The sequence below is a fragment of the Coptis chinensis genome, chromosome 4 (genome assembly GCF_015680905.1).
Source record: "Coptis chinensis isolate HL-2020 chromosome 4, ASM1568090v1, whole genome shotgun sequence".
Taxonomy (NCBI): domain Eukaryota; kingdom Viridiplantae; phylum Streptophyta; class Magnoliopsida; order Ranunculales; family Ranunculaceae; genus Coptis; species Coptis chinensis.
In genome coordinates, this window is record NC_141459.1 from 19,522,520 (window position 1) to 19,535,411 (window position 12,892).

General features: G+C 37.4%; 1 protein-coding gene across 1 annotated transcript; it reads right to left on the bottom strand.

Annotated features, from left to right (window-relative positions):
• Positions 1-8,678: 8,678 nt before the first annotated feature.
• On the bottom strand, positions 8,679-9,699 carry LOC147502416 (ATP synthase delta chain, chloroplastic-like). The gene is given in 2 exon segments (XM_086607236.1): positions 8,679-9,400; positions 9,402-9,699. Coding segments are annotated over 2 exon segments (735 nt in total). The 5' UTR covers positions 9,564-9,699; the 3' UTR covers positions 8,679-8,827.
• Between the last annotated feature and the right edge of the window lie 3,193 nt (positions 9,700-12,892).

Below are 12,892 nucleotides of genomic sequence, written 5' to 3' on the forward strand. Positions count from 1 at the left end.
TTGCAAGGCGCCAAAGGATGTCGACTCACTTTGAACATCAAGCAACAACGTGACGAAAAGTTACGTACTTTTTGTTACTAGGTGTCGGAAGCAAACAACACCTGCCGCCGCCGCTAACATAAGCGGTACAAACGCCTCAAAGAGTCGCCGCGGAAGAAAGTATAAGGAAAAACTTCATCCCAAATTGGACCGACGGCGGGGAAGGCCGACCTCGCAGATTTGCAAAAGTCGCCATCCTAGGCAGGTCCGTCTAGACGGGAAAAAGGCGTCACAAAAAAGTATAAAGGAAAACCTTCATCCTAGACTGGACCGACGGCCGGGGAAGGCCGACCTCATGATTTGAAAAGCGCCATCCCGCATTAGTCCGAGGCGGTGAGGGGATGGAAGGTGTCCTGAAGCAACTAGAGGAAAACCACAATCCCGACAAACTACCGACCTAGATAGGTTGGTTACACACAAAGAAAATACAATCTCGATTCGGACCGAGAAAGTGTGTACCGCCTAAAATCTCCAACTCTTGTAAGAGGTAATGGCGGTGTCATTTTCCGCATAGCTCGGACGGGGGTGTCTATCTGTTTAAATCTTACGGGTGAAATGGATTTCACTCTTCAATACAATTTTTTCGATCTGCTTTGGAAAAATAATGGAGGCTTATATCGATGATATAGTCGTTAAATCGAATCGCTTAGTTCATTATTCTCATTCAAAAAATCCGACGGTTACCACATTTACGCCTTCGTTTACCTAAGTTTGAACATTTGAACGCTTTTCATTATTCTCATACGCAAAAAAAGCGTTAAGTTACCACATTTATTCACGAAAAAGTTTGAAACGCTTTTACCCTCGCTTAGTTCATTTTCTCATTACGAAAAAATCCGTTTGAACATTTTTTACTTTAAGTTTGAACATTTTACGCCAGCTTAGTTCATTATTCTCATTACTTAAAAAAATCGTGACGGTTAGCACATTTAGCTTCGGCGCCTAAGTTTGAACGCTTTTACTTCGGTTAGTTCATTACTATCATTACTAAAAATCCGGACGGTTACCACATTTAGCTTCGCTTTTAAGTTTGAACGCTTTTACGCTTTTAATTCATTACTATCATTACGGAAAAAAAATCTGACGGTTACCACATTTAGCTTTGTCAGTCTAAGTTTGAACGTTTTTTACACTCGCTTAGTCATTACTATCGCTACGACAAAATCTGACAAAGTTACTACTTTTAACTTCGCCACAATCTAAGTTTGAACGCTTTTACGCTAGTAGTTCGTTACTATTGACAAAACAAAATCCGCCGAGGTTACCACGCTTAGCTTCACAAATTTAAGTTTGAACGTTTTTATGCTCGCTTTAGCCTAATTTTACAAAGTTAAGTAACGACGGGGCGTTTTTTTCACCGGGGTGTCTCTGCTCTATTTCATTCCAACTGCATAAATCTACAACATTGTCAATTTTCCGCAGGTATGTTATCTGATACAACAACAATATTCAATAGCAAACCTATACTTTATTTTTATTTTTCATCAAAAGAAATTTTCGCTGTATGGTATTACATTCATACATTTACCTAATTAATTGTTTACGCTTAATTGTCTTATGGTCATTTCGATTAAATCTTCGTTTTCTTATTCGGAATCTACATTCGCTTCGCTTTCGCTTTCGGGTTAAATATTTTCCGCCAACTTCATTATTTTTCTAAGGCAACGAGGCGAATTTTCCGAAATTGAATCATTCCGACAGCCTTTATTGAGCCAATCTTCCGTTTAAAATTTTCTCCGACTTCTTTATTTCTTCTACGGCATTTGCTGTGATCACCCCGAAAGCAAAACCTTTCTTCAACTTCTTTATTTTTCAAAGCCATTGAGATTTTTTACGCTTTCGAAACTTTTCATCAATATCTTTTGCTCGTTAATTCACCAAGTTTTTCAACCTACGACAAAAAATATAAATATTTTTCGTCAATCTTTCCGACTTAATCAAAATTTTACGATAATTGATAAAAAAAATACTAACATATCTGTTTCGGCCACCGCTTTTGTCATATTCTCCACACTTTTCTCCGCTTTTCCGACAGCCAAATTTAAGTTTTATCGAAACTCAATAATTTAAGCTTAATATCCTAGCCGATCCATTTGAAATTCGCTTCGATCCTAAGCTAGATTATGTCGGGCCCGTGTAGTCGTTATATCCGTCACCTTCTTTCCACCTCACCAAGTCTGCGATCGTCTATTGAGTTTTTCTCGAAAGTATTTTTCGGCGGTGATAGTGCGGTAGTTCCGCGACAAAAAAGAAAAGCAAAATCGGGTCAAATTGCTCGAAAACCGGGTTCACTGTGTCAAGGACGAACCAGGCCAACTCAATGGGACACAGGTACGATGCCTTTCCTTAGAGGGCGTTTCACCATATCTTGTTTATTACTAAGTCTTCCGAATGCACCGGGCCAGTTTATATAAGAGCGGTTACGATGCCCTTCCTTAGAAGGCGTTGCACCATATTATGTTTGATTGATATTGGTCTGGATACAGCGCCATCATTGTCTTCACTCTTCTTGAAATTTCATGCGTAAGTCGCGCACAACACCAAAACGTCTTCCTTTTTGTGTCGCCACCACATGTTCCATACAGAAGACATCCTAAGGACAGAGTTCCAACGTTCAAAGGCAGTACAGCAGGACGAAGCAAAAAAAAATGCAACAAGGCTTATAACGAGGAAGGTAGAAACGTACCGTAAACATCAATATCCAAGATGGGTTGAACAATGCATGTTTGATGGACGCGGAACACAGTTGAGAAGAAAGAGTTTGGGTATTCCCCTGCTAGCCCGACCACTTCACAAGTAGGCAGGGAAGTCACCTTCTTATCATTCGGCCTCTCCTCCGAGTTATCCTTATTTCTTACCATCCGGTTTCTCCGAGTCAGCAAGATAAATCTAGCTCATACCACCCGCGCTCCCCACCTAGACATGTTGAATCTTCAGGGGCCAAGGGGTGTTTGGTGATATCTCCTACTCCCGTAGGCTTGATGAGTGAGATGTCAAAACGAGATATATGAGAAGAGCTGATGGTGAGAGAACGTACCTGATTGAGACGGAACACAGCATTCTAGAGCGGCAATAGTACGGAAGAGGACGAGTTTTCTGCGACTTCAAAACTTTTCTTAACCACGACTATTTTGATATGCGCTCGCACTTATATAGGGTCGAGCTGTTTTTCAATTATGATGGGATTATTTTCTAAATCCAACTTCATCTCTAATCTCAATTCTTATCTCCTCCACATTCTTATCTCATCCTAACACTTTGAGTCCAATTAGTATTTAACTTCCTTTTATTACTATTATTACTAAACTGCCCCTACGTTTAATTTTCAACGGTATAATCCAAGTATCGCTCTTCCGCATAGGCGCGATCGTCGAATTCAAATTTCAGATATTACTTGACGTTGATGCGTTTTAATAATCGAATTTGTTTTGCAATTTTAATTACGTGCATATTTTATTTTTTTTCGCGGCATTTTCGGCCATCTTTTATTTAACTACATAAGCGCCCCAGATATCGTTAGTTTGACATTATTTCGTTCCCGCTTAATTCACGATTTTTTTCGACAAATAATTTTCCAATTATTTCTTTTTCGCAAGACACTTCGTTATACATTCCGGCTCATTTTTTTTCTTCTTTTGCCATATGACCTTTGTTCGCGATGCCAAAAGAGGGCGGTGTTTCGACCCACCACGCGGGCAAACGCCCATTAGTAGGGGTCTCCACTTTATTCATTTAATCTCGGCGGGGCTAAAGCCCAATTCGCGTATACCATGAATCGCATGTATGTGGGCCCATTAACTCATGTGTCTAAAGGTGAACCTTAGCCACATGGCTTGCCACTAATGTACATTAATTTATGTCCGGATTCATTTATTATCAAAGAGATAATTATCGGTTGACAGTTATATTCTATCACAATTACTCAAGCTACAAGATTACTTGAGCTACAAGGACTCTCTACTCTACCTATATAAATACCACATTATTTTTCATAAAGAACTACGTTGAAACTTGATCCCTAGATAATAGATCTTGGGGCGTGAGGGCTGTGCATTATTTGGTTCAGTTTCATCTCCCCTAACATCAAATTCCTCTGTTTCTTAGTGCGTTCTTTACCATTGCTCTCGTTGTGTTGAAGCAGTTTACTGCCGAAACATCATCCATGTCTAGATGATCTTTTATTGTTCTTCCTTTCAAAGAAGCATACTTGAAGAGTCTTTGAAATCTTCTAAGAAATGGTACGTCACCACACCAAACATCATGCCAAAAGCAGTCTTTGTTCCTTTTCCAGCCTCGTGTACTATGTTTTCAAATAACTTGTCTTAAGAAGTTAGAATGCCTCTCCAAAGACTACACCTATAAGGTTGATTAACTTTCTTTGGCTTTCCGCTATCATATCAACCTCCATACTTGGCATCCACTACTTTTCTCCACAAAGCGTCTTGCTCGGCTCCATATCTCCGGCGAATACCCAATCCCCCTTGGTCGTGTGGAACACCTTGTTCCACGCAATGAGGTGCATCTTTTTCTTACCTTCTTGAGGGCCCCAAAGGAAGTTGCAAGTCACTTTCTCAATTTTTTTAGCTACACTTGCCGGAACGGTGAGAAAAGAGAGGTAGTACACGGGTAGGCTTGCAAGAGTACTCTTGATAAGAACGAGCCTACCTCCCTTTAGAGAGCATATTTATTTTCCACCCACTTAGCTTTAAGTGGAAAGCTTCAATAACTTTATCCCAAACTTAGACATTCTTGTAACTAGCATCGAGGGGGAGCCCAAGATATTTGAAAGGTAGTGTGCCAATATTGCACCCCATGAAATCCGCTAAGCTCTCCAAGTTGTCCACCGTACCAATTCCATACAAATAAGATTTGAAAGGATTCATACTAAGCCCATACACCATATCAAAAATAAAGAGAATAGTCTTTATGGTGGAAACTGATTTCGTGTTAGCCTGGGTTATGAAGAGGGTGTCATCCACAAATTGAAGTATTCCCACATCTACCAATACGAAACCATCTAACAGTTTGAAGCCTATGACTTTTTTCGTTAGACGAGAGAGAGGGTTTCCATGATAAGAATGAATAAAAATATAGATAGTGGGTCTCTTTGTCTTATACCCCTATGCGATTTGAAATTACCCTAGGATGCCCCATTCACCTAATAGAAAACCTCGCTGTAGAAATGCAAGTCGAGATCCATTTCCTCTATTTTGACAATAAATGTCTAAATACGAAATTAAAAAAAATAGATAACATGTTTCAAAGCATTTTTTATGACGTTTCCTTTAACTCTGAAATAGGGGTGTGCATGGGTACCCAATTACCCGAACCGGAACCGGAACCCAAACCATTTATAGCGGGTCTGGGTCTTAAAATGTTAGACCCATTTAAAGTGGGTCTTCAAGAACCGACCCGATAAAGAACCAAACCCGTTAGAACCGAATAGTAAAAAACCGATGGGTAATAGTAAAAAACCGATGGGTACCCAAACCGAAACCGGAACCGATTAGTTTGATTTTGATATATAGAAGTTAGTATTATATTACACTAAATAAAAACAAACCCAAACATTATTATTATATATAATATTATATATAGTCTATATTTGTTAGGTGTAAAATTATATTAAATATATATAACATTTAGCATAATAGTGAATGTGTGTTATTAAATGCATCTTTTATAATATTACATTAAATATGTGTATTATAAATATTAATAATAATATTTACGTGTCTACATCTATACGTATAGTGGTATAATATGAATTAACTTATGCACTGTCTATATTAACTAATACATGAACGTGTACGTGCTTGATCTATTACATGTATATATATTAAATAACGAATACGTGCAATGCTAACTAACAATTGTGGTACATATGGTATTTATTCTATATATAACGCATTACGTATAGTATAATATACATATGTTCGATTTAAAATATACACATACATATAATGTATGAGAATGTATTTAAAATTTTTAGATAACTTTCAAATATTATTATTGAATTTAAGACTATTACTTTTTATGAGAGGACAAAAATATCGATGACAAGTGTTATAGTCCCCGTAAACCAACTTTTATATCGGTTATATAACTAAAAATAATAATTTTAGCAATAAAAATGTATAACCCGATAAAGAACCGAAACCAGAATCGGAACCGATTTAATTAATGGGTATGGGTCCGGGTTTTCAAAATATAAAAAAAAACCCGAAAGAACCGAATCCGATAGGAACCGCTAAAAATAGACCCAGAACCAAAACCGGTAAGAACCGACCCAGAACCGACCCATGAACACCCCTACTCTGAAACCCTTTCAATTAAGCAAGTTAGTCTAGTTAAAATGCATGTCCAGTCTTAGGTGGCAATTGTGGAGCTCATTACTGAGTCGTCAATCCTCATAGTTAACATAGCTTCCAGTCAAAGTATACCTTACGGTCATAACTTGACAAACTTGGAAATTGATGTATACGACGTGGTGTCGGAGTTGATTGTAATCATCTAAACACATTAGCAATATGAACTCGATCTATGAATCATGGCATGTCTTCTATTTTAATGAATCAGATCTCTAACAATGATTATCACAAATAATAATAACAAAAAAAACATGCTAAAAAAACGTACAAACTACCTTAGCTAGGAGTCTAGTACTAGAACATATTATTACTTCAAACATTTTGTAGGAGAAGATAGATTTAACACAGGTCTTTAGATTTGATTGTGGGAACAACTATCTTGTTAATTAATTGATCAAATATACAGGTGATCACAAGTCAAGTACATTCCCCTATCCTAATCACTATAATTTCGACACCGTCCAGCAGCAATACCCCGGTCCGCTTCATCTACATACGGTTTCACTGTGCACAAAAACAATTAAATTAAATACAAATTAATTACAGTGCCAGAGATCGAAGAACTTGTAGCATTAAAATAGAAATACTAACATAAGGATTTGTGCCCAAAACCGTGAAAGGACTCAAACTTTTACGAACTTATTTATATACAAGTTCATTAAACACAATTTTATAAAATAAAAAGTTGATTACGGAGTTTAACTATTCGAAGGTATTAATACTATTATAGAATTCAGTTATATCCAATTTCCTGAAATTCAAGAAAGCACAATAGTTATATACATTCATGAGAAAGTAGATAGAGATTAAAAAAAAACAGATTCATGTTACCTGTAAAGCCTAAATAAATGACCAGAAGCATCACAATCAGGAATACATATCCATGCAGATATGTTTGAACATGACTTTCCTCAGCCGGCTCAGGATTTTGTTTCTTACGACCTTCTGTCAATCACATTGGTAGGGCTAGACAGTTAGATGACTTACTATCATATAATAAATCGGCAATATATTACAATATTCAAGAGATTTTGGGCCTCCTCCTATGTGATTAATTTCTGTTGCCATTTTTCTGTACCCTAATCAGTCATCTCAATTAATTTAACTTTTTTCCAAAAAAAAAAAATTAAGCGTTTTTTTTAATATATACACAGTAAAACCTAAAACTAACATATCTAACGTTACTAAGTGTGCACACAAATACTATTAGGGACCCATACTTTTATTAACATATTTTACGATTCTTATCCAAGTTCAAGATAGACAGAGTAATAAATCAACCTGCTGCAAACACCACTAGAGAAAGCATCACCACCAGTAGAAGATAACCTAATAACTTCATCTTTAATCCTTAGATCTTGTTAAATTTTCCAACGTGAATTCTGTGTTCCTTACTTATAATCGAATCGGCATTTCATACAAATAGAAAGTTACCTAATTGGTTTAAAAGATATGATCCTTGGTTCTGTTGATAGGGGATTCTGGGCACGAATTTGATATATGTCCAAAAATAACAAAATCTAAATAAGAGACGGTCGATATATTTTTTGGTAACTGATAGGAAAATTCGATCGGCAATGAATTGAATATGTTAAGAAGATGGGCTTTAGGCCTTGAGCCCAATTTCAAACTCACCTAATCGACATAGGTTTTAAGCCTTTCACTTTGATAGTCACCAACTCACCATACGGAGGAATTGATGATCTGAAGGTCTCAAAGTCCATCCCAGTAGTATAAAACTATAAATCTTAACTATGAATCTTACATAGATCAGATCCGGAAAATTTAGAATGATTTTATTTTTGGTGACTACGGTAAAGACGGCTTTTTAGTTTTCTCTTGGAGCATTCACAATGCAAATCACTGAGGGGAATTAGGGGACTTGTGACTGTGATAGAGGTAAAAATCTTGGGCAAGGATGACAAAGCCGGTAGCGTGTAATTCAATTACAGTGAGCTAGTAACTCAATTACACTGAGAGTAGCATTTGCTATGGAGATAGCTGCTGAATTATGAACTTTTTTTTCCAGACAGACGGTCCAACGTTTTAAAATCACTCTACATTGGACAATCCCTCCTCGTTTTTCACCACAAAAGTAATAAAGAGAGGAAATTGTCGTAAATGAAGATGAAAACTTCTGCTTGTTGCATTGCATTGGGAATGCACTTAACAAAAGTTCAGAACTTCTAATTCGACCTGATATCATTGAAATACACACAAGCTATTTCGTCTATATCCGAATTGAAAAATAAAAATAGAACAGCACTATGATTAAATATATTTACCAATATACCCTTGATTCAGTAAATTTTTCTCTACAACACAATAGCAAAAGATCCCAAGAAATTAAAATTTCAGAAATGAGCTGATCCCTCCCACATCACACACACACACACATACTCAGAAACTGAAAAAAATCAAACAGCAAGTGAAATATCAGGAAACTCAAGCTGACTGGCAAGTTCTTCAAGTTGTTTCTTCACACTCATATCAATCAACTTGGACCCAGAACTACCATACCTAATAGTAAACCCAGCAACAAGTGACGGATCAATCACAGTCTTAATCCTCACATTTTGCGCCCCCGTCAATCTCTGCACCCCTTTCGCAATCTGTGCCAAATGTTGTGACTCCAACTTCACAACTGAAGTCACTATAGCTAGTTCAGTGTCAGTCATTTTATTATAAAACACTTCAAATTCCTTAACAATCTCTTTAATCAATTCAATCCGCTTCGAGTCGACTAACAGCTTCAAGAAATTTGACATGTGTGGTTGCATATTCAACGATGTAACTATCTCGTCAATGAACTCACGTTTCTTCTCTAGAGAAATCGTTGGGTTTGTGAAGAAATTGTACACTTCTTTGTCCCCGAAGAATTTTTCCATCTTTTCGATATCGGCATTGGTGGCTTCTAACGTCCCGTTAGAATTCGCTATATCTGCCACTGCACTCGCGTAACTTCCAGCTGCTGTCGCGACCATTGTTCCAGCCTAATGCGCCACCTCCGCGTCCGCGGGTTTTGACATTGAGTTTGAGGGATGGGATAGAGGAAGAGAATGATAAACGGATGGGTTTGGAGATTAGGACTTTGGATGGTGGTGATTTGGCTTGGAATGCAATTGGTGATTGTTGTAGTGCTGCTGCTGCCATTTTTTTTTTGATTGGAAGTGCGAAGAGAAAATATTTTTGATTGGTGGTGGTTGTATTTGATAGTAATGGACGGTTGAGATTTTGATGGATATAAGGATCAAAGGTTGTGATGAATTGGATTATCTTGTATTCAGAGAAGAGTAGCCTCTAGTTTGGAAGGAACAATAACATGAGGTGGAGAGAGTTTGGGCTATCTGATCTGACCTGAGATGTGATTTCTTAAAATTTCGACATATTCGCAAAGTTCAAGAGAAATATAATTTTATGCCGATATCTGAAATATTCATGCCACTTTTTTTACCATACAGGCATACAGCATCAATGTATTATGCAGGAAAAAATTATCCAAAAAGTATTATGCCAGGAAATTTTTGAATGTACGACTCGTGAGATTTCTGATGGTCCTTAGAGCATTTTTAAGAGTGATATCAACCTAGTATCAAACACCAAATTTTCAACAATTTTGTATTTTTTCAATTTCAGGAGAGTCACATGTTGATGAAAACACCAAACCAAACACTAAATCGGCCAATATTTGGTTCCAAGTTTGGTGTTGTATCAAATCACTCACGCGGTTTTGCCAACACCGCGTGGGCTTGGGCTTCTAATTGGGCTTATATGCAAAACCGCGCCAGAGATTGGAAAAGAAATATATATATATATATATATATATATATATATATATATATGTGTGTGTGTGTGTGTGTGTGCAATACATGGCGCGATTTTCTCAAAACCGCGTAGGCTTGGACATGTCAGTTGGGCTTTAGTGGCGTGGTTTTAGAAAAACCGCATGGGCTATATGGCGCGGTTTATCCAAAACCGTGTAGTTTGATGTCGAAAATTTGATATTGCTCCTAAAATTGTTTGGTGTTTTTTTTGTAGCTCTCCTAAAGATGCTCTTAAGACCTTAAGTAGTGCTGGTTATCGAGTCAAGTTGTTCGTGAGTAACTCGAGTTTGGCTCGACACAAACTCATTCACACACAAGTATGAATCGAGTTTGAGCTTAATTTAAAGCTCATTCTAGATAGCTAGTAATTCGAGTTCGAGTAGCTCTTAAACTACAACTCATACGTAGTATATATAATTTATACGTCATTTTATATTTTATACCCAACTATAATTTACAATTTATACTAGTTTTAATGCTTTTTATATATATTTTTTCCGAGTTTGAGCTCGAGTTCGAGTTCAAACGAGCATAACTGAACTCAAGCTCGAAGTGTAAAACTAGTCGAGCTCGAGCTATTAGTAGAACTAGACGAGTCGAGCTTAAACTTCAATATTAAGTTCGAAGGCGAGTTCGAGTCGAGCTTCTGCATGTGCGAATCGAGTTTGAATATAGCAAAACTCAACTCGGATAGCTTCATAACCCGCCCTATCCTTAAGTTTCTCGTTTATAACCAAAAATATAGTGCAAAGAAATCTTAATGATACGAAGACGAAATATTTATACAATGAATGAAAGAATACGGACTTTTCTAATAGAAAATGATCTTTTTTTTTTTTTTTTTTTTTTTTTTTGATAAAAACTTCATAGATATATTTATATTAAAACCCTGCATAATAGCATCCGGAGAATACATATAAAAGTCCGTTGGTCCATATGATCTAGCCCGGTCACCAAACTCATTGACCAAGAATTACCGATTCCATGAAGTGGTTCTAAAACAAAAACGAAAAAAAGAACTTAAAGAGGCATGAATGCTTTCTATCATAGCATTCGTGTCCAATTTGAATTTTTTTCGGGCTCCATGAGAATCCTAGTAACTTCTTTCTTGGTGCCTTCAAAAGTATCGCCAAGTTCATCGCAAACTCACCGCTAACAAATGTGCTTTCAGTTTTTTGATAAAGCTCTACGATCGCGTAGGCTGCAAAGAATACACCCTCCATTCGGTCTCTAATAATCACACAGCAGACACACTTGTTTTCTTAGCACACATAAACAAACCCGGTGTAGTTTACTTTAACCTTACCGAAAAGGAGGAGCAACCAATTCTCCTCTATGCAAGGTAAACCAACCTCAAGAGATATATCGAAACGTCACTCTCTCCAAATCGTCCACTCTTGCCAAGCATAGAAAGCTTTTCTAAAGACAGAGATAAAGTTAGGTTTCATAAAGCTAAACCTACACTCATTTCGATGCCACCATATGTTGTACATAGAGAGAAAGCATATAGAGATAAATTTTCATAGCTCACGTCTCTCTACTCGAAAGTAATTAAACCAATTTTGTGTTTCAAAAGCATCACAATCCACCCTTAAACCCAAGCCAAGAGGAGAACCCGAGAGCACGGAAGTCCAAGGACAAGTAAAGAAGAGATGTTGGAAGTCCTCGACATGATTATTGCGAAAAAACACGCCAGTTATCCACGGGGAACATGATGTTGCTCAAGAGTAGCCCGGTAGATAATAGATTATTTGCAATTTTCCATAGAAAAAGTTTCACTCTTGCAGGAATTTTCAGCTTCCAAATAATCATAAAATCATGTGATTGTTGAGCAGAAGAACACTGGCCAATATTACTTTCCAGCGCTTTAATAAAATTGAAAGCAGATTTCACAGAAAATCTCCCATTAACTGCAGGGTTCCACATCAACTTATCTGAAGAAGATGGCTAGCACCGATACTCACAATAGAGTTTAGAACTAGACTAGGAACCAAAGCACGAGTCCCACACAATCCCAAGAACCATCGGGATTAATGAACTCATTAACAAGAAGATTAAGATCCACCAAAGGTGGCGGAGGCACCACCATGTCAATCGAGAGAGAGCATGGTTTATCCATTACCTTAATCCATTGATCAGTCTGAATTTCACGGAAGCACCATCCCCAATACTCGGATAGCCCCCAACTCTACAAATCGTTTAAACTTTTTGTAAACCTCTGCATAGAGATAGGAGACACCGGAGAGGAGGAGGGTTAGCATGATTATGAAGAGTCGATCTTTCTCATACTTGGCAAGCATAAGATCACTCCATAAAGATTTCTCAGAGACAGCCTTCCACAATAGTTTACATAGCAGAGCTAGATTAAAGAGATGAGAATCTCTAAACCCTAACCCCCCCCCCCCTCAGCTTTAGGCATACATAACTTATCCCATGTGCATAAATGAATAGCATTACTATCAGCATTATTCCACCAGAAATTACGACAAGCTCTATCCATTTTAGAGGTGATATCAAGAGGTAGATAAAAGGCGAGACATAGAGTAAATAGGTTTTTTATGACTGAACTAGGATAGTCTTACTGCGGAAAGCAGGTTTTTCCTTGCCAATTTGAGACGACCCCTCGTACCTTATCCAAAAGAAAACTGAAGTCTTGGA